This window comes from Fundulus heteroclitus, chromosome 15 (genome assembly GCF_011125445.2).
Source record: "Fundulus heteroclitus isolate FHET01 chromosome 15, MU-UCD_Fhet_4.1, whole genome shotgun sequence".
NCBI classification, from domain to species: Eukaryota; Metazoa; Chordata; class Actinopteri; order Cyprinodontiformes; family Fundulidae; genus Fundulus; species Fundulus heteroclitus.
The window spans coordinates 1414099-1437867 of NC_046375.1; the positions used below are offsets into that span (position 1 = coordinate 1414099).

Below are 23769 nucleotides of genomic sequence, written 5' to 3' on the forward strand. Positions count from 1 at the left end.
AGAGTTTTACGATGCGATACTGAGGTGTTTGCCCACACAGACTGAAATAATGTTTGGCGAGGTCAGCGGGCCTGGAGATGGCAGCATCGTCTGCCATGTTGCTAAAATTGAGCAGAGAAAAGGACGAGGAATGCCTTTAAGTTTTTACTTTATACCAGCTGAAACTTGACACAATTGGGTGTTTCACCAGGACAATTGGCCCAAAAAAACAAATTAAACGTGCTTCCAACCAAGAAAGCCAAACCAATTTAAATTCACTTTACCGGTTCAGACAAGAAAATAAACAGACACCCAACCAGCATTATGCCTCACAGCTTTATAAATAAAACGCTGAGGTATTAGGGCTGTACCGATCAGACACAGATTTTCTGTCTGTTTCTGTGCCAAACTAGAGGCACAACATAAGGTTCTGTAGGACAACTTCAAAACAACAGCGGAGACATCCAGCCGTCACTAAACTTTACTATTTGGGAACATTAAGGTTTCTAGATGCACAACAGTGGAGAAAGGAAGGATGAGCCGAACCAGAACTTTGTGTCAGCATCTGTCAGTAGCAATAAGGTACCGTATTTTCCGGACTATAAGACGCTCCGGTGTACAAGTCGCACCACACATAAATTGCATAATAAAGAAGGAAAAAACATATATAAGTCGCACTGGAGTATAAGTCGCATTTTTGGAGGAAATTTATTTGATAATATACACCATCAAGAACAGACGTGTCATCTTGAAAGGCAATTTTAAATAAAAATAGAACGGAGGCAACAACAGGCTGAATAATTGTACGGTTAGCTTACGCTACATGACACAACTGAGAACGTGCCTGGTATGTTAACGTAACATATTAAAAGCTATTCAGATAACTATTGCATAAATAACATGCGAAGAAGGTAACCAAAGCGCCCGTGTCACTCCAAATAACTAAAATCCAGTGAAATCTTCATCCTCGGTGTCACTTTCAAATAACTCCGTTAACTCCGGAGGTAGAAGCTGCGGCACTTCCGCTTCTACGTCGCTTACGTCTGATTCAACACAGGCCTAGAGCGCCCTCTTGCGGTTTGGTGTGTAAATAACAGGTGTAATGATATACCGGTAAAAATGTGTAATAATTTCACACATAAGTCGCTCCAGAGTATAAGTCGCACCCCCGGCCAAATTATGAAACAAACTGCGACTTATAGTCCGGAAAATACAGTATGTACAGTATGCTGGTGAAGATTCTCTGCCATCCAGGTCACTATCATTCCCAAAAAAAAAAAAGTAAAAAAACAAAACAACTGGACTTTTTTCCGAAGTTTGAAGACGTTTCGCTTCCTATCCAGAAAGCTTTCTCAATTCAAATGTCTGGAGCAGTGTGGAGTTCCAAGCTTTATATTATTGCCCAAAAGGGTGTTGTTCTGGCTTAGATAACATGTAAATTAAAGCATTAAAGCCTTAAAGCATGTCCAGTGGCTGATTCTGCACTTAATTATTCACCCGAAACGTCAAACCCTGAATGTAAACATCACCGGTGCAGGAGAAAAATCAGCTGATGTCCAAATTACTACCGGTCAGGTCAAACTCTGCATATTCAAAAAAAAAAAAAACGGAGTCAGAGGATTTCACCCAATATAAAAATAGGAAAAGACATTACTACAAATTTAACGTTCAATTATTAGCTCACGCTTTAAATTAAATTACGAGAAAAGACCAGATTTAATGCAACATTCATGTGTGAAGTGTTCATTTAAATGATCTATACGCTTATAGTTAGACATTTTGAATTCAGAAAGTTCTTCTCTAACCCCCAGTGGGTGGAGGCAGATGAGCGTTCACACTGAGCCTGGTTCTGGTTCTGCTGGAGGTTTTCCTCCCTGTTAAAGGGGAGTTTTCCTCTCCACTATCGCTTCATGCATGCTCAGTATGAGGGATTGCTGCAAAGCCATCAACAATGCAGACGACTGTCCACTGTGGCTCTACGCTCTTTCAGGAGGAGGGAATGCTGCTTGGAGAGACTTGATGCAACCTGCTGGGTTTCCTTAGAGAGGAAACTTTCTCACCAACCTGTCTGGATGATTTGATTGAATTTGACTTTATAAAGAGCCTTGAGATGACATGTATCATGAATTGGCGCTACATAAATAAAATTTAATTGAATTCTTGGTTGGGAAGCGAAACATCTTCAGATATAAGTCCAGTTTTGTTTTTTAAACTTTTTTTTGGTAACACTTTATTTGAAGGGGTCTACATAAGACTGACATTACACAGTCATAAACATGACATAACACCTGTTATGAACATAAATGACTCTTTATGAATGTTTAGGACTGTTATTAATTGTCATTGGGTAAATTATGACACTATTAAAGCAAAGTTGACATTGTTTAAAATGTCTTTGTTATGACTTAATTTAACCAAATCCCAAATCAAGCCCTTAATTTAACCTAATCCCAAATCAAGCCCTTAATTTAACCTAATCCCAAATCAAGCCTTTATTTAACCTAATCCCAAATGAAGCCCTTTATTTAACCTAATCCCAAATCAAGCCCTAAATTTAACCTAATCCCAAATCAAGCCCTAAATTTAACCCAATCCCAAATCAAGCCCTAAATTTAACCTAATCCCAAATCAAGCCTTAAATTTAACCTAATCCCAAATCAAGCCCTAAATTTAACCTAATCCTAAATCAAGCCCCAAACTTAACCTTGTCTCTGTTAATGTCAAGTTGTCATAACAAAGACATTTTAAACAATGTCAACTTTGCTTTAATAGTGTCATATTTTACCGAATGACAATTAATGACTACAGTCCTAAACATTTATAAAGAGTCATTTATGTTCATAACAGGTGTTATGTCATGTTTATGACAGTGTAATGTCAGTCTTATGTACACCCCTTCAAATAAAGTGTAACCCTTTTTTTTAATATAGCTTTTAGTTGGGATTTAGAAAAAAATCTAAATCACATCCTGGTTTTTCCAGTCAAAATGTTGCTTTACTTGTTTAATGAGGAACGTAAAAACCTTAAACAATTAAGAAGATAACGAGCTAAAACACAGCTTCATGACTGCTGCAGTTTAGGACAAAAGACACGTGTTAATTATTGGATAAAAGCCAGATTGTTCCAGACCACTCCGCTCTCTCAGCGACTGAAGCTAAATGGCGCTGCTGACGGCCCCGTCTCAGTCAGGCTGCAGCAGATTAAAAAGGGCCCAACGCTCCTTCGCTACACGGCCCTCTGTGCGGCTGCCAAAACCCGGCGCCAAATGCCTCACGTCCCTAAAGAAACGCCAAATTGAGGCAGTAATCAGACTTAACATCTCGACGGGACTCTGGCTGGACGGCAGAAGGTATCTGTGAGAGTTTGGACGGCAGCCCAGAAAACCGCAGGGATCCACATCCACCACTTCACACGCGCTCCAGACGGAGGCACAGCTGCACACAAACCACGGCTGCTGTTAATAAAACGACTACCACGTAAAACTCTGACACTATTACAGACGTTTTAGCTCCTGTCAGAAATCTTAAAGGTGACTGAAGCAGTAAAAAGGGGTGCGATTAGATTAACTTGTGAAATTCAGATGCAGTTTACATGGATATTCTGAGCAGTTTACCTCCATGAAGAGACAGGAGTACGTTCATTTAAATGTTTTTTTATGCAGCAAATTTAGGAGAAAAACAGCCTGTAGAATGACTTTAATTCTTAAAAAGCTTCTGTAACTCACACTGAACTCCATATTAACACAAATATTTAATTGCATGTTCGATGGCGTCGTTTCCGTTTGGTTTATCACATTATGATGGTAGACAATTTGACGACTAATGATCAATAAGGCTAATATATTTGTGCTGTTTGCATTGGATCAGATCAATTATAGCACCAAAACGATACTTTCTTAAGAGGATCTCAATGACAATCACTAGGTCTCATCTAAATAACCTTTTTTTTTTATTACTGAAAAGCATTTTCTTTCCTACCATCCCAAATGTAAACACATACTGCTGACTCTACTGGGATTTGGTCTGATAAGTATAATATGTTGGAGGCATGGTGGAGGATCTGTGATGCTGTGGGAAAATCCTGCATTTTTGGTAACGTAATATATATTACATCAGGATGTGGGTCCAGGAAAACATTGTTAGGGAGCATGGCGTAGGGAACTCTTTCAAATTAAATTTCAAATAAAGATCCTGTGGACTAAATGAGCCGTCTTTCGGCAGGGTAAAGATCAAGAAATGGTTCACAGTCACCATGTAAGGCCCCACAACTACACTGCAGAAAGGGAACTAGAAAGTAAGTAAAAGTCTTCTTGAAATTAGTTTATTTGTCCATGATTTGAGTAGGTAAATAAGATTTTTGAATTTAAATGATAGGGATGCACAATTAATCTAATTTTTCCCAAATTCCCAAATGGCAGAGGTCTGCAATTTTTGGCTATATTTCTGTTTTTAAAGCTCATTTAAAAACACATTATTTCTCATTGGCTTTCAACCAAGAGTGAGTTAATATCTATGTCTTAATATAGGCACTTTGTCCTTGTATTTGTTGTGTTTTTGATTTCTTTTGCATATTTGTTTTACTGTTTTATTGTTGTTTTTTTGTTTTTGTATTTTATAGCACTTTGGTAAGCTGCTATGTTGTATTCTAATTGCTTTAGAAATAAATATGGTATAGTATGTAACAATTAATGGATCAGCTGACACGTCCTTTAGGCGTTGGTAAAATGTTTAAAGTGGGTTTGCTCCACATGGAATGGAAGAGAGTTGCAGCTGTGAGATAATCTAGTTTTATTATTATTATTTATAGTTTATATAATCAATATTTTTTTATTTTTTTTTACCAGAAACTTTCAGGACTCTCACCATAGCATTAAGTACCAGTAAAACAGTTTAATACATAGACTTGTTTGTTGGTTGAATAATAATATTTGTATTAATAAAAAAGCTTTAAATTTCTTGATTCTAAATAACCCTAGTTTTCAAACATCTTTATCTACAGGCCATTTTTGTTGGCTGTGGTCAATGCAGAGAAAAGTCAAAATTAAATCACAATTATTGTTGAAATATATCACAATTTTGTTTTCTGGCAAATGGTATAAACCCAATTAAAACAGGAACAACTCATCTCCATCAACTTATTTCCAGTGAAGTATATCTAATGATGTAATTTTAGGGCTCAAAATACTCATTCGATTGGCAGATAATCTTATTTACCTGCTCAGATTAAGGACAAATACAGTCGAGTCAAGAAAATTTTACTTATTTTTAGTTCCCTTTTCGCAGCATAAACCCAATAGGAAACTTGAGCACAAGAGAATGAACAAAGATGTAGAATCCAGGAAGCCGTTCCTGCCTCTTAGTCAAGTTTAGTACTGGTGATTTTATTAAAAATACCCATTGAATAGCAATATTTATAATTTTTGACGTTTGATAACGCAACTGCTGCAAAATCTACATTTAATTTTCTACACATCTTTATCTGAGGTGCTGTAAACTAAGCATGAACTCGTCTTTCCACCATAAATGTAATGAAATATAAACATTCCTGCCATATAAGGGGGGGGGGGGAAACGAGATTATTCATCTTACTTTGTGTTTTCGTCACTGTAGAACCAGAACCTGAAAGTCACTAAACTACCACAGGTAGAGGTAGGCGTGTCATTTTTAGTCAATCAGGCATAGTTTACAGAGGGGGAGGCTGCATGAATGCATGTTTGCATATTGCAATAATGCAGCCATAATATATCGATGAAAAACAGCAAGATAACACAGAAGATGTTTTTTTTTCTGACGCTCAGTCAACACCGTTCCATGCCATTAATAACTAGCAGCTGCTTGAGATCAAATCTAAGTAAAATAATAATAACGTTATGACTGTAAAGGTCCTGGGTCATTAAATTAATCACGTTAAGGGACACTAGAATAAACGATGCGGCTGGTTTCAGCAAATAAATACAAAGCTGCAGCCAACTCTTTGCACAGCAGAAAATGCTTGCAGATGCAGCTAAAGACCAAAAAACAGAAGAGAGAAAACTGCCAACGCATGATTACGATAACGAGTTGATAGCAGCCAGCTCAACAAGCCTTAAGAACACACAGAGGGAAAAAACTGGCATAAAAAAAGAAGTTTTAACTCTCTCCTCCGTTACAAAGAGAAAGAAACGTGAAGCAGGTCTGAGTGGGAACAGAGTCCTGCGGGTTCTGGTTTCAGCTCCGTTTACTTACCGATTACTTCTCCCTCCCCGCCTGTAGAGGCTAATGGAAATCACCTGACGGGGGTAAACATGAACTCAACGCTCACAGACTGGGAGGAGCGCCGTTACTGCCCACAATTAAATATGGGAGTTCAAAAAGTCACTCTTCAGATAAGCACAAAGCGATCTAACGCAGCTCAACGTAAGCTGTGCTGGACCATCTTCAGCTGAACATTTCATAAGCTGGGGAGGAGAGATGAGAGGAGAGTCTCGTAGAATAAAAGAGAAACGAAGGTCACTTACATGCTTTCTTCAACCCGTTACCCGCTCATGAAGCCATCAGATATTTCCAAGCCAGCTAACATGTTTGACTTTCTCACAACACGCCCGCTTGTCCTCTCATCTGCTGCACGCTCGCTTTTCCATGTGAAGCTGCAGCGAGCGGGACGCCCCACCCAACACCATGCTGATCAGATTAGAGGGCAGCCTGTTGCCATAACCCCAGACCTCTGCTCTTCCTCTCCCCTCATTTCCTCCTCCTCTCCCCCCCCGCTCATCCCCTAACCTCCTATTCTCCATCCGCCGCCTGCGACTAGGGATGGGAATCGAAAAACCGGTTCCTGTTCAGAACCGGTTCCGTGTTTTCCAATTCCGTGGCACCGTTTGGCAGCTCGCTAAACGGTTCTCTTTTCGATTCCGTTGTGCCGCGGCTCTTACACTGCAAAAACAGAACTAAAAATAAGTTAAGTTTTCTTAAAATAAGTGTATTTGTCCTTGATTTGAGCAGGTAAATAAGACTATTTGCCAATGGAATAAGATTTTTCCTCTTAAAATAGGAACAATTCATCTCCATCATCTTATTTCAAGTGCAGGATGTCTAATTATCTTATTTTAGGGGTAAAGATACTCATTCCATTGGCAGATAATCTTATTTACTGGCTCAAATCGAGGACAAATAGACTAACTTTTAAGAACATTTTACTTGTTTTTGCATCCGTTTTTGCAGTGTAGCAGCAAGTTACGTCACGTGTTATACGCAAGTTACGCACACGGCGTTCAGTAAGCACGTGTGTGTAACTTGCGCACGACGTGACCAGGCTTTAAAGCAAAACACAAAAAAAATAAATGGCGCCCCATCGGGGGAAGCAGTCGAAAGTTTGGTTTCATTTTAAAGGAAGAGAAAGATGGCAACGAGGCGCTTTGCAATCATTGCAAAATGGCGTATACATCCGCGGGAGGAAATAGATCCAACAGGCAGAAACACCTGCGCACACAACATGGCATACAATTTAATGAATGCTGTGTTTTTGATTCTTACCAGACAGAAGCTAAAGTTACGACCAGCATGGAAAGCAACTCTGGTGGTAAGTAGCTAGTTTTACATCACACTGCAAAAAGGGAACTAAAGGCAAGTAAAATTTTCTTGAAATTAGTATATTTTCCTTGAGTTGAACAGCTGACTAACACTATTTGCCAATGGAATGAGTATTTTTATCCTTAAAATAAGATAATTAGATATACTGCACTTGAAATAAGACGATGGAGATGAGTTGTTCTTATTTTAAGTGCAAAAATCTTATTTTATTGGCAAATAGTTGTATTCACCTGTTCAAATCAAGGAAAAATACAAAAATTTTAAGAAAATCTTACTTATTTTGAGTTCCCTTTTTGCAGTGCACTGGCTGGTTCCTAGTAAATCATATGCCATTTCTGGAAATAAACCAATTTCCTACCTCTCTTTGGGTTTATTAAGGGAGTGTGCCTTTCTCGTTAATCCAGCCCTTCATTGGTAGCATGTTTAATTAGAACTACTGGTAGCTGGAATTATTACATGATTCTAGCTATTGCATTGGATGTAACAAAACATGACCGAGAGAAAGGTGATGCTAGTTTATTTAAATCAGGGGAAGACGAGTTTATTTCCCAAAATTGTACAATAATTCTTTTTCATTAAATGGATGCCTTCTCTGTTAGATTTAGATGACTGAGGTTATCTAAAGGGAGATTAATAACAGGGTTCCTACAGCAAAAGGCAAGTTAAATTTAAGACTTTTCAAGACTTTTTAATGCCACTTGAAATAAAAAGTTAAGACCAAATTCACGATAAACAAGAAAAACCTGGTTGCGACAACTTCACCCAAATGTTTATTTTAACATAAACCATTATTTTCTGGCCCAGTAGACATGTTTAAAATTTTGAAAAAAATTTCATATTGGAAGAAAGCTAAAAAACACAAATTACAGATATATTTTTAACAACTACTGAACTGAATTCACAAACTTTGTTTTGTTCCCTACTAAAATAAACAATAAATCAGTTTTAAAAACCACAACATAACCAGTGCCAACTCTTTTTCCCAGCTATGGTCCGGCTGCAACAGTTTTTATTGGTTCCGCTATCGGGACGGAACCAATAATTGTTACATTGAGCCGTTCGGTAAATTAAAAAAATATAATTGTGTCAATTATTTTACTGTTTGGTAAGGATTACAAAAATAAAATCCTATTTATTACCTGGTAAAAATTTTAAGACCTATAAAGACTTATTTAAGACATTTTAATGCCAATTAAGGCCTCAGTTTTAAGTTACAGAATTCAATGCCTTTTAAGACTTTTTAAGGATCCGCGGGAACCCTGTAATAAGCAACTGTCACAACAAACTTACATTTTCTTGTATTCTAAGCAACTCATCTACTGTATTTAAGTTTGTTCTTATATTCCTTTTTTTATTTGAACAAATATAAATGTTACTCCAGTTGCACATTTGCTGTGGACATCTTGACCTTGTTAGTTTGTAAGGTCGTGTGATAGTTAAGTAAACAAAGCTGATGCTCATCATCAAACTGGTTGTTCTCCTTTTTTCCCCAAATTGGAATCGAAAAGGAATCGAATCGTTTCACAGAATCGATAAGGGAATCGAAAAGGAATCGAATCGTTTCACAGAATCGATAAGGGAATCGAAAAGAGAATTGAATCGTTTCACAGAATCGATAAGGGAATCGAAAAGGAATCGAATCGTTTCACAGAATTGATAAGGGAATCGAAAAGAGAATTGAATCGTTTCACAGAATCGATAAGGGAATGGGAATCGTGAAAATCTTTTCACTTCCCAACCCTACCTGCGACACCTCGTTCACAGGTGGAGAGGAACGATAACAACCACTCACCCAGATTTGTGTCGGATCCTCATGGCGGCGTTTGGATCCCTCTTCCCTCCCTGGTCGAACATCGGGTCCACAAACTTAAAGACGTGGGCGGAGCCGAACTGGATGGTGGACCCGGAGCGCAGCACCGTGGTCTCGGCGATGCGCTGCCCGTCCACAAAGGTGTCTGCGTCGGGGCCCTGCGGCGTCACCGTCACCATGCCTTCGCTGTGCATCAGGTTGCAGTGGTGGGGCAGGATCCCCGGGCCGAGCAGCTGCAGACAGACACAGGCGGCTCAGTTACCTAGAAGAACCCGACTGGAGTTAACTTCATTTAACGGACCAGATGGCCTGTTAAACAGAACCACCTGGGGAAAGCGTCCCGGCGGATGACGGGAACTGTTCGTAGTGATGTTTCAGATATTACCACCACACATTTGTTAAACTACTAAGCTATTTTTGTGCATATAATGCAGACATTTTGCAATGTCCAAAAATAAATTACATCCAGAAACAAACTGCAACATAAAACCAAAAAAAGCCAGTTTGTCTGAAGCAGGGGTCACCAACACGGGGCCCGCAGGCATCAAGTGGCCCCCAAGGACCGCATATAGTGGCCACGAGCCTGTCCTAAAAAATGGCACAACCATCCAGTGAGATGCATCTAAAGTGTAAATCAGTGAGAATGCTATACAGCATTCTCAGTAAATTTTACACTTTTTAAAATTATTTCACTTTTTGTGCGATTTTTTTGGCTGTTCCCATTGAAATCAATGCAAATTGATACAAATTCCTTCCAACTCTTTCAATTCTTCAAATTTTTCATTTTTTTCAAATTCTTCAAATTTTTCACATTCTTCAAATTCCTTCAAATTTTTCAAATTTGTCAAATTCTTCACATTCTTTCTTCCAATTCTTCCTTTTTTTCAAATTCTTAAAATTCCTTCAAATCATCGGGTCCACAAACTTAAAGACGTGCGCGGAGCCGAACTGGATGGTGGACCCGGAGCGCAGCACCGTGGTCTCGGCGATCCGCATATAGTGGCCACGAGCCTGTCCTAAAAAATGGCACAACCATCCAGTGAGATGCATCTAAAGTGTAAATCAGTGAGAATGCTATACAGCATTCTCACTAAATTTTACACTTTTTAAAATTATTTCACTTTTTGTGCGATTTTTTTGGCTGTTCCCATTGAAATCAATGCAAATTGATACAAATTCCTTCCAACTCTTTCAATTCTTCAAATTTTTCATTTTTTTCAAATTCTTCAAATTTTTCACATTCTTCAAATTCCTTCAAATTTTTCAAATTTGTCAAATTCTTCACATTCTTTCTTCCAATTCTTCCTTTTTTTCAAATTCTTCAAATTCCTTCAAATCTTTCAAATTCCTTCAAATCTTTCAAATTCCTTCAAATTTTTCAAATTCCTTCAAATTCCTCACATTCTTCTTTCTTCTAATTCTTCAATTTTTTCAAATTCTTCAAAATTTTCAAATTCCTTCAAATTCCTTACATTCTTATTTCTTCTAATTCTTAAATTTTTTCAAGTTCTTCAAAATTTTCAAATTATTCAAATCCCTTCAAATTCTTAATTTATTTCCAAATTCTTTAAATCTGATTTCAATGTTTTTCAGCTACTTTTTCTGTTCTGAATCTTCTACTCAAATCATTCTGCAGATTAGCATTCTCACTCGCTGTTACAAGGAACAGCTTTTTCTAGTTTACTTTGTAGCTCTTCCTTTTTAATCACACTTCTGTCTAAATAGATTTAAAAATGATATTATCTAAAAAAAAAAAGGCATAATGTGTTTTATTTTATCATCTAGTTAAGATAAGCTCCGAGTCTTGTTGTTCAAAGGTCAGTACTGTCTGAGAGGAGCACCTGAATAAGAAGCGTGGTGCTGAAGGATAGAAAATGTGAAAAATATAAATGATTTTACACGTAGAAAGACGAAAACACTTCTTTAAAAAGATCTAAATAAGCTACAACGCCTGTGAATATTTTAGCCGGCGTGAGTTTACCTGGATGGCGCCGTCCTCTGTGCAGTCCGAGCCGACCTCGGTGATGCTGTGCTGAAGCCGGTACAGCTTGGGTTTGTCTCTGGAGTCGGAGCCGTCTGGAAGCAGAGAAGCTCTCAGGTTCAGGCCCGGATCAAAGCCCGGCCGCATCCTCGCACGACTAACGCCATTTAATCCAATATTTCTAGACTAAAACAGTCGATCCAAAGTGGTGTGCATGGAGGTAATTACAGCTACGGTGACAGCGGCTGCAGATGTTAGTAAGCAGGTTTAGTCAAAGCAAAGCAGTGCATTAGTTCAAAATTAGCTCTGCCGTGGAGGAGAGGGGAATTAAAAACTTACACTAGCAAATATTAAGCGATAAATAACAATTTTTGTTTCCTTAGGGTCTAGTCTATGATCGGTTGTAACGCTTCGTTCTAAACAAAGACAATTAAAAGCTAAATTATTGCTGCAAGAAACTGTTTGCATTGACGGATTTTCTTTAAAAATCTTCGTATTCACCTCAGGATTTGATTTTGTTCTCATCGATACATTTAAGCGTAGAAAGAGTCGTTATATTCTAACCCCACAACACAGGATCTACACTGCAAAAAGGGAACTTAAAGTAAATATGTCTTGAAATTAGTGTATTTTTCCTTGATTTGAGCAGGTAGATAAGACTTTTTGCCAATAGAATTATATTTTTGCACTTAAAACAGGAACAATCCATCTCTAAAATAACATAATTAGACATCCTGCACTTGAGATAAGACGATGGAGATGAGTTGTTCCTATTTTAAGTGCAAAAATCTCATTCCATTGGCAAATAGTCTTATTTACCTGCTCTAATCAAGGAAAAAGACAATGATTTCAAGAAAATTTCACTTACTTTTAGTTCTGTTTTTGCAGTGTATAGGAAGCCGAGAAATACTTCCTGCAGCTCCGACTGATTTAGCATCAAAATAAAGTTAATATAACGCAATTTGTCAACTTAAGCTTTTATTTAAAGTTAGCTGGAAACAGAGCAAGTTCTTCCGCTGTAATCAGATTGCAATGAAAAACACATTTACTGCTGATATCGACTAATATCTGATAAGATGTGTCGTCTTTTTTTTTTTTTTTTTTTTTTTAAGGGAATGTGTTGGAGCTGGACGCAGCGTCGGAGCAGAACAACCCCAGCGGCAGCAGCAGGAGAGCAAACAGAGGAGGTGCGGTGCAGATTTTACCTTCTTGGTGCCGATAGGCGTAGTAGGCATAGTGATTCCCTCGGCCTACGGCAGGCAGGCAGGCAGGCAGGCGGGTAAGAGGCAGAAGGACACGTGCACAGGCCCCCCCACACACACACACACACACACACACACACAGTCACACAGTCACACACACCCAGGCAGTCAGAACATGCCATGAGAAGGTGGGAAAGAAAACAGACACATAGCAGAAATTGAAAATGCAGCAAGGAGGAAAAATAATGCAGTATTAAAAAACGCACTCAAACCACTTCCACAAATTTATCAACACTCTTATTGATCTTTTTATGTTAAAATTTGGGAAGGAAAACAAATAAAATAAAAGCCAGGTTGATTTGGTTCTGTTCGGGTTCACTGAATTTCAAACTAAAAACAGTTTAAGGTCTTTATGGACGTAAAGGGAAATATATTTTAGATCGATCCAGTCAGAGACGCACTGAGAACCCGGTAGGTGGCCATTATTATTATTATTATAATTTTTATTATTATATTTTTTATTATTATATTTATTATTATTATTATTATTATTATTATTATTATTATTATTATTATTATTATTATTATTATTATTATTATATTTTTTTATTATTATTATTAACAATAATAATAATAATAATAATAATAGTAATAAATTCATAAAAAGCACAAATCTGCACTTTCTACTGAGCCATGTCGGTAAAGTCTCTCTGGTTAGTCTTTCAGTTTCCTCTGATCCAAAAACCTAAGTTCCTATTTAATTACACTAAATAAAAAGTCCGATTGAGATTTAATTTAATTTCCTTCAAAGTTTATACATTTATGCTTAATGTCGTGACTGAATGTTGTGACTGAAACAGAAGTCAGATTCCTTCAATCTTGCCCAAAAAAAGCTGATTCTGATGACTGTGTAACAATTTGTTCTACTCCAATTCTACATATATTTACTATACCACCTTAGATATATTATAATACAATATTTATTTTTGATGAATCTTGTCAAAGATAAAAATAAATCTTTTATTATAAATAGATATGCCTCGTAAAGGCAGCAGGTGACAGGCTGCCGTTCCTTTCAGCTGCAAATGTTTCTTTTCTGCAACCTCAGCAACTTCACTAGATCAGAGCATTAAATAAAAGTAGGATATAAATATTAAGTGCTGTTGGTTTAAGATCTGAAAGTGCAATAAATAAATAAATAATCTGGGATTTGCAGGTCACAGCTTTACAAAATGCAAGATTGGAAGTTAGCTGCAAATCTCCAACCGGTGCATTTCTGTCAAATTTCCTCTAAAAATAATTGGAAAAAAAGTTCAACTTGGGGCGCTTTACCCGACTTTAAGTCGTATTCTTGGTTTTCAGAGATATTCAATCTCAACTATCTTTTCAATAATTACTTTTCTTTATCTTGAACCCTGTGCTCATTACTCTGCGCTCTTATAAGGCTGTCAACCATTAATACGCAGTAATAAAAGTAACCTTCACCCTTTCACACACACAACTGGCAACTATTGCTTGGCCACCGGCTCAGTTCTTCATTCAACTTCACCCACAGCCAGTGAGCAGTAAAACCCTCAGGTAAATGTGAAGCACAGGTGTTAGTATGCGCCGGGATCGGGGCCTCAGGTGACCCAAAAACTACCCTGCAAAGCCAGCTTGGCGATGAGTTCTTGGGCCAGCTTTGGGTCGGGGAGGTTAATGATGATGAGGGCCAGAGAAAGCAGATTCAGAGGGATAGAAGGGGGTGAGTAGCCAGAAAACAAGCTGTTAGGGCAGGAAGTGTTACGCTGAACTACCATCAGGGAAGTTTCACCAAATTGAAAACTTTTTCTCCAGGATTTCCAACATTTTAATACAAAAACCTACCTTTCAGATTCGCTCAAATAACTCCCAGCGTCTTCTGTGCGTGCTTCTACTGCAGTTCTTTTTATTTCTTAGCATAAAAAAAGCTAACAGTATTTTACCTAGCCTTGTAACTTTGCCTGGTTATTCATCTGACAGTTACAGTGAAGCTTTGAAAGGCACGGCTCCTCCTGGTGGTTTCAGGTATTGAATGGAGGCCAAAAACAACCATTCCTGGATAAAAAGTGCTAATATAAAAACAATAAGTCACTTCTGACTGAAACCAGATGTACAGGACTGTCTCAGAAAATTAGAATATTGTGATAAAGTTCTTTATTTTCTGTAATGCAATTAAAAAACATGAAATGTCATACATTCTGGATTCATTACAAATCAACTGAAATATCGCAAGCCTTTTATTGTTTTAATATCGCTGATTATGGCTTACAGCTTAAGAAACAATTCAACTAATCACTTGAATCGTCTAATTAACTGGAAACACTGCAGGGTTTCCTGAGCCTTGAAAAACACTCAGCTTGGTTCAGTAAACTAAATCACAGGTATGGTAGTGGTTAAGAGACGACATGAGATTCTCACAGTAACTGGTGTACTGACCATGGCATTACTGTCCTTGACTGGCCTGCCAATTCCCCTGACCTGAACCCCATAGAGAATTTGTGGGGTATTGTGAAGAAGAAGCTGAAAGACACCAGAGCCAACAATGCAAATGAGCTAAAGGCCGCTATTGAAGCCTCCTGGGCATCCATAACACCTCAGCAATGCCACAGGCTGATTGCCTCCATGCCACGCCGCATTGATGCAGTAATCTGTGCAAAAGGATTCCCAACCAAGTACTGAGTGCATTAATGGACATCTTCAAATGTTTGATTTTGTTTTGCTGTTATAATTTTTTTTTTTTACTTGGTCTGAGGAAATATTCTAATATTTTGAGATAGGATTTTTGAGTTTTCTTCAGCTGTACGCCATAGTTAGCGATATTAAAACAATAAAAGGCTTGCGATATTTAAGTTGATTTGTAATGAATCCAGAATGTATGACATTTCATGTTTTTTAATTCCATTACAGAAAATAAAGAACTTTATCACAATATTCTAATTTTCTGAGACAGTCCTGTAATTGAGTTGGGTTGCACTGCCACCTGTTGGTCAACGTGTGTCATGACACCATGTGTCAAGCAGGGAGGCTGCAGCTGATCTTTTAGCTGCTGAAGATGGCAGCAGGACACTGTGACGCGGTTTATAATAAAACGGGCGGTGCGGTCCTACCTGGACTCAGCTCCACTAAATAAGGCAGTTTTTCAGGCGGCATCGAGCCGTCCTTTCCTCTCAGCGCCTTGTCGTCCTTCCGTCCTTTCCTGGCCTGGTAGTCCGGAGGTCTCTTCTTCAGCTGGAACACCAACGCTCCTGAAGCATAAAGATACGCAGCTCTAAATAATAACAATAACATAACGGAGCAAGAAGATTGAAAAGAAAATTTAAAACTCCACGGGCGAGCTGTTCCTGTTTCAACAACTACGGATGTTGAAACTTTTCATCAGATGAAGAAGTGACTTTATTGAAACTTCTGAAGAAGATAAAAACTGCTAAAAAATAATTCTTAGCAATAAATAAATCACAGCAATCAATTCAGCCACCCTTGAGGGTGCATCTAAATTTAGCCTGAATCCAGACTTTAACTAGGCCACTACTAAATCTTAAATGCGACTTATAGTCCAAAAAAAAGACTATGATTTTCTTAATTCGACATGCCTACCATTGTTCCTTTGCAGAATTAAACCCCTGCGTTTGAAAACTTAGTTTTCCATTTGATCAGTTCATCTTCGTCTGGTATTAAACTTTTAAACATTTAAGTCTGGCCACGTCGCGTCAGTTTGCCACATTCAGAATAACTTGATCCTGGCGAGCGTTTACAGTACATGCTGTCAGCATAAACCGCCCCTCTCATTCAGATTACAGTTTAATTCCAACTGATCTTAATCCGAACACAATATTCCGATTGCCGTGTTTACATGACGCATTTTTATTCTGATCGGCCGTTTATTACGATTACTTTTGTGCATGTAAACGTAGCTAATGTCACGGTCTGTCCAAGTGGCTGCCTGAGCCAGAGACGGCCTGTGGTGTCATAAACTTCATTAAACTGATGCAAAAGTGTACAAATTCCCCAAAAAAAGTAAAAAACAAAGCAACTGGACTCGTTTTTCGTAGTTGAAGACGTTTCGCTTGAAGACGTTTTGCTTTCTCAATTCAAAAAGTCTGGAGTAATGTGGAGTAACAAGCTAGAATTTCAGATAATACATAATTAAAATAAGCTTGTTACTCCACATTACTCCAGACTTTTTGAATTGAGAAAGCTTCCTGGAGAGGAAGCGAAACGTCAGTTTTGTTGTGTTGCCTAAATATCTGCCACCTTTAATCAACCCAAAGGTTGTAGACACATGTTCTGCGTGTGTTACTGTAGAACATGGCAGCCACAGAGAATATCAAACAAAAAGCCGTCCTCATAGTGCTCTTCTTCAAAGTAAACACGGATAGTTCTCAAATATTAGGGTAAAATAATTTGAAATCCTTTGATAGCCTCCAAAAAGGATGAGTTCTTGGAATGTGACCAAACCGACAACTTGGATCATGTTAAAAATTCGACCCGTGTTCAGGTTCTCACAGAAACATTTCAGATAAGAAAAAAAAGTCGTCTGCCTCGGGACGTTTCACACGCTTTCACACTTTAATTCATTCATTCCTGCAGGAACCAGGATTTTACCACCTAAGATTATTTCTACCTTTTATTCAGTCTGCTTACATGAGTGCAATAAATATCAGATGGAAGTAACTATCAGTGATTCTGATTTGAACAGAGGTCATAATCTGTCATATTTCAGAAGAATCCACTGCCCCAAATGACGATCAGAACCAAAATTAACTAGAATAAAGCAATGCAGGGTTTTCAAATAATATACAATTATGACAATTCAGAAATTTTAAGACCACTTATCTATAATTCTTGACAATATTCAAATATAGTGAACTGATCTGTCAAGATTTAAGGGAACATGGGTGCCAAAAGGTTTGTTTAAAGGTGCAAAATGGAGGTATGAAGGGAAGAAATGGGAAAATATGGGATTAGACTTGGCAAAAAGGGGCAAAAAGACTCAGAACAAGGCCGTGTCGTGTACATCTGCAAAACAAACATGCTTCAGAATAACAGAAAAACTGTAATGACCATTTCAGAGCAGAAGGGGGCAGTAGCAGTCAATAAAAAGGGGGAAGTAGCTGGTAAGTGAAATCTTTCAGCTCCCAGGAGAAGGTGGACTTGTTTTTTTTTTTTTTTTACCTCTGTCTGCAGGCCAGTCTCTGAGGATCTGCAGAGGACACTCCAAATCATCCAGAATCACCTCCTTGCCCGTCTTATCCTCTTGCTGCAAAGATAGAGAAGAATATGAAATCAAGTGTTTAAACAGTGGATTTAAAAAAGCAAAATTTTATCAAACTGTTCAAATATGTTTGCTAAAAACAGGAACAATCGAGATTTTATTGACACTAAACCCCTTGTGTTGAACTTTTTGGTGTTTCAGAAATAGAAATGGAGATCTTAAAGTTACATAGCCAGGTTAATTAACTCCTTTTTAATTATACATCAGTAGCTCACTCTGGTTGCATACAAAGTTTTTAGGAAAGATTAACACGTCCTGCTGGCGTATTATTTGTTATTTTGGTGTTTTATGCTTTGTTTTTAATCAGTTTGTTAGTAAAGAAAGCCTTTTGTGTTTATTTACCATTTTAACGGAAGGCTATTAGCATCTCCAAGCGAAACAATGAAGAATGGTCCAAGGTCCGGTGAAAAAAAGAGCAAAAAATATGATTCAAGAGGGAAAAGTCTGGAATGTCTCTGGGAATACAGTCTGAATGTTGGCGTTCACTGAAGCGGACGCTAAACCTGCCGAGGCTCAGATGTGACGCAGAGTTGACTGATGTGACTAAATGTTCTGATATGAGGCTCTTAGAGTTGTTGTAGATCAGTTTATTTAATTAATGAAGGTTGGTCTTCATCACGCTGAGCTGCCGCTTTACTGTGAGGCATTTCAGAGGTTCAGACTCGGTCCGGCATTATTTACAATTGATTTATAAATTAAGCAAACCGGCGTTATGAAAGTTCTGCGATACTGTCACTAGATGGCGCCACTTCTATTTTTATCTGCTAATCGCACCCGGTGCTGGGGCTATTTTTACCTACAAAAAGGACCATCAAAACATTATCAGGATGGAGACTTGGTGTATATAACTTTATTTTATGATGACCAAACGGTTTTTGGTCTTTTTTTAAGCATATTATATGGCTATATACCCTTAAGTTATCTAGAGGAGTAGTGAAGGACAGAAGTGACTGCTGCCCTGCACCTCTGCACGTCTCACAGTTGACACAGACTACCAATCCCCGCTTGTTTATTCTGATGCGTCGATCTCTAAATCAGCGTACTAATGCTGAGAAGTTCTACATGCATGCGTTTGACCTCAGCAGGATTCCCCACGGCCAGGTTTACGTCACAAAAACACACACAAGTGGGAGGCAACTGAACTGCATTCCTCCTGCAGGTTTTCTGTTTTCTGGGCCGTTCAGCATTCTGGTTCAACCATCCAGACGTGTGGAGCGTGAGCAAACTGTGCTGGTGACATTATGACAAAACAGATGCTCTGCTAACCGCAACAACACAGGCTGTAAAACAGGTTAAACGGGACTGGTTGGATACTGTTTGCCAGACGAGGAGCAGGGTTCAGAAGTTGTGTTCGAAGGGAGATTATTGGAGAATTAAAACCTTGAGTGTTCTAAATAACAGCTGCAGCGGAGACGCGGCGTTTTTACCCGAGCGATGCAGTACTCCCTGGGGTTCTCCTTCTCCAGCCCGTACTTCTCCAGAGCTTCCACCACGGCGGAGTCAGCCGTGTCTCTGGTGGAGAGCAGGATGGTCTTGTAGGGGATGTTGGGCTTCAGACTGTCGGCGTAAATCTTCAAGGTTCCCCCTGCAGACAGAGGAGCGGTTAGTTTACTGCTGCCTGACGCAGAACGCAAGACAATTAACAAAAAGCAGACAAGAAACATCACAATAAAACACCCATGTTTAAGGTTGTTATGAGGACATATAAAGTTTAAATTAAGTTTGGTATTCATGTGGAAAATAAACAATCCCTGATGATGAAGACTTTCTTGAAATCATTAGAAGAGGTTTTGAGCAACACGGCGCTTCAAATACCAGGAACAAGCTATACTTCTGTATTTGACTTTATAAATATCTAGATGTGCAGTTCATTTTTCTTGTTAAAAACATTTAACTGTAAGTGTTTATCGTTTTGACGATGACTAAATATAGTGCTAAGATAGCTAAATGAACAGAAAAACTACTCTTTTTGTTGGAGTTAACCAGTCGCTTTTAAAATAAAGACAACCCGTTTGAATACAGCTCTTAACTGGCTTATATCGTATACAGAAAAATAGAATAGAATATTCCTTTTAGGTGTGTCAGCAGCAGGTGAGAGGGAAAGTTGACGACAAAATTTAAATACTGCACAAACGAAATGTTGGGATGGGACTACTACTTTTAACGATACTCCTCGTTGATACGGTATTTTATCGGTACCATTATCAATACTATTTTAATCAAACTAAAGGGCAAAAAAATATATAAAAATCATGATCACTGACTGTTTTATTTTTTAAACACTTGGGAAAAAAAGCAAACAAAATAAGCACAAAATAAATTTTTTTTTACAGAAATACAGCAATAAAAACATTATATAAATAACTTTATTTTTTTTAAGGGCTAAAACACTATCTTGAATAAAAAGTATGTTGTAGAAGAGAGAGAAATATCTGCATTCACAAGACAAAAAATTGTATAATATTTTTACCTGAAAAACTATATTTCAAAATTTTTTATATTATTAATTTTAATCAAAACATAATCAGTGAATGAGCTGAATAAACGAGAGGCTGCATGTGAATCAGTTACAGGGAGGATCTATTTAAGTGCAACACCTTCAGAGAACAAAAAAAATACCATTACCCATTAAAGATTTATAGTATATTTACATCCCGCTTTGTAATCTAGTGGAAGCTTTGCTCATGAACAACTCATTTTCATTGTGAAACAGACTTTAAGCTGAAGTTTCTGCAGCAGCACAGCGACGCTGAATGACGGATCGCCAGTCACAGCTTTCAAAGCGGGACGGCCTCACAGCTTATTGTTTACTAAAGAGTCAGTAAACTCTGAGCGATCGTGCTTTTACTTGTTGCAGAACGATAGCCCCTCCCATCAGTCCCCTCGGAGTGTTTCTTAAGGAGGAGAAGATCGGCAAAACAATGTTTTGGTTGGAGACTCCCTGAAAAATTTAGTGTTAACTTAAAAATACCGTTAAGAGGACCAATTAGGCTGAAGCTGAGGACCGTTCCATGCGGCTCCGGGGCCGTTTTGATACAGAGTTTCGCTTCCCACCACTATTGAAATGTCATATTCAGATTAAATGAAATGTGCAACTGAGTAGGGTGACCAGGGGCGGAGTATTGGGGGGGGGGGGGGGGGGGTTAGGACACTTCCAAGGACCTAAAAAGGAACATATGAAGCTTTGAGATGATTAAGATTGTATTTTTTGTCACGGGCTCAAAATCCCAGGTGCCCCCCCCCCCCCATTTTAGTTTATAAACTGTGCAAAATCATCAAAAGACTAGTGATAAAAAAGCTGTGCAACTAAAAGCAGGGATGTAAACAACTAATTGAGTTTGCTGGAAGCATTGATGGCGATACAGTACGTCAGCTGCAGGAAGGATCTGCGATAACGCTCATTTGTGCACACTGGATGCAGCAGCCAGTCACTGAAGGAGCGCTCCAGCATACGACACAATCTGTCCTGATAAATACTTCTAACAAGCCTGATTTTCACAGGTGATCTCTTGCAAGATGGCTTCTTTTTTCCTTCAAGAGAATGAAACAAAATAATTTCATATTTATATCCAGTTAATTAGCAAAGAGACTTTTATTTCCCTCCCCAAATTCTTTTCTGAAGTTTTGAAAAGAAGAAATCAAGCTTTTCTTGTCTCTAAATAGATTATTAAAAGAAAGGAATCCTACAAGTAAATTTTCCTAAAGTTGCTTCATTTAAAAAAAAAAAAAAATATTACCTTTGTCAAGGATTCACTTAAGTTGACTTTTAAAGGTGCACAACAAGTTCTCTGATTTCCGGAAAGCAAACTGGCAAAAAGATCCGTTTTATTCAAGCTCAAAATACTAATCATAACACAAAATTCTCAATGTATCGATTTAACCTACGCCTGTGTGGTTAAGTAATTTAGGTGACCTTCGTGTTCATAAAGTGCTCAAAGGAGGGCCGGTGTCCTATATTTTGATAATTGCAGAGGGTTGCGTCAGGAAGGTCGTCTGCCGTGAAGCTTTTAAACGTAGCTGAGCACTACACAAGTGCAAAAATAAAAGTATCTCCCATCAGATAAGTTTTCTTCTCTTGAATCGTACCACTTTAACAATTATTCAGCACATTTTCTGGCAGAGCAAAGGAGAAATCAGAAATCTTCTGCACTGAAGTGCATTTTCTGCAGGAAGCGCGCCTCTGTCTCGCCACCAGCTGTGGTTAGAGCCGTTTTTAGAGGCGCTTCACTCGTCCATCTGTCCGTCTGGCGGGGCGATTAGGTAATGCCTGAGTCACACAAACTCCACCAGTCAGCATGTTTGTGTCGTTCAGTCAACATGCCTTTCAGCGTGTGTAAACACGCCGGCGTGAGACTTTCTAACAAACATATGGTCCGCCTGGGGTTCGGTTACAACCACGGCAAAAGATCAATGCCGACTATGAAAACAAACATGGCTTAGCTAGAACTACAAACTGCAGATTAAGAAGCAGTTATGCACAGAAATGACTCAGAGTGATGCATCATAACCAACTCCCACAGAAAAACCATGACCATTCAGGGAACGCTCGAATCCAAATTATAATTGTAGATTAACAACAATCCAAAAGCAGCAGCAGTCTGTGACGTTCAGGTCACCCTGCAGATTAACTCTGGGGATCACATGAAACCCGCTCTGAGCAAAACAACGATTTACTCAAAAGCTTTACGGTCTTAGCTTTCGCTCTGAAAATACGAGAACATGCCCTCTAGAAAGAGGTTCTTATATCTGGATCAATTCCTTTATTAGTCATGAAGCATTCCCTAAGTCAGTGGATTCCCATTTGGCAAAGGGTGCTGCTTTGTTTTGTTTCATACTTTTCTACATTAACTGTCATTTATTGTTGTAGGATAGGTGCTAAAACCACTTTAGTTTTTTCTATTTTTACAATAAAATTAGTTGGGTCATTAAGATTAAGTTAGCAAATAATTGCCCAGTGACGTCAGTTTTCGTTTTTTTGATAAATGGATCAACAGTGATGTTAAATCAGCGGACTGAGCCATCGAATGATTAAGATTCTTTCTGCGTTAGCTAGGGTTGCTAACTGTCCCGTTTTATGCCAGATTGTCCCATATTAGCCACGATGTCCCATTTTAGCCACGATGTCCCATTTTAGCCACGATGTCCAACGTTTTTTGGCCAAAACGAAGTGACTGTACTTGAAGTAGTTTACTACTTCTCTGTTGCAGATACAGGAGCTTTACTGAGCTTTTTAGCTTGTAATGTTAGCTTAGCACAGAGGTTCCCAAAACGGGGGGGGGGGTTGGTGGGGTTTAGTGTAATTGCAGTGGGGGGCATGTTAGAAATGGACTGGAAAAAATACCAATTTTGAGAGGTTATCTAGAAAAATATATATTGATCGCAATGTTGACTTCAATTACAAAGTAAAAAAGACAGTTAAACCTAAAAAAAAATACAATTTTAAAGGTGGTAGTTTTTAAAAGGATGATTTAAAGAAGACTGCAGTTTATTTTATTGTTATATGTGTTTTATTGCAGCTAGCTTTTCTTTGTTCAACCGTCGAAAGGATTGGTTGGAGAGGGGCGCGAAAACTGTCTTAAATCACAAGGGGGGGCCCACCAAGAAAAGGTTTGTCTTATCCGTCTTCCTTATAAGGTTTCTCCGAACAATGTTTTTGTCTTGTTGATAAAAAGGTCCAACGTGTTTTTCTGGCTGAACCCGACATGTATGAAGAGCTTAAACTTCCAGCAGCAGCTCGTTGCTGAGCAGCTGTTATTATTACAGCGCTGCGATCGGAACAAGTGTGACTATTTGGGTAAATGAGAATGGATCAAATTATATGGATTTTGATGCAAATGAGTATCAATACATCTATTATTATGACAAGCCTAACCACTGCAGAACTGTGTTAGAAGCCGAATAATCAGTGAGTCATATCAAACCAGAGAGGAAACCTG

At 38.4% G+C, this 23769-nt stretch overlaps 1 protein-coding gene across 1 annotated transcript in view; it reads right to left on the bottom strand.

The window, feature by feature from the left end:
- afdna (afadin, adherens junction formation factor a) overlaps positions 1 to 23769 on the bottom strand; it is a 151150-nt gene that overhangs the window by 73274 nt on the left and 54107 nt on the right. Inside the window, 6 exon segments of the mRNA XM_036147190.1 lie at positions 9340 to 9590; positions 11339 to 11433; positions 12544 to 12588; positions 15669 to 15806; positions 17734 to 17818; positions 19261 to 19418. Coding sequence (XP_036003083.1) covers positions 9340 to 9590; positions 11339 to 11433; positions 12544 to 12588; positions 15669 to 15806; positions 17734 to 17818; positions 19261 to 19418 — 772 coding nt within the window.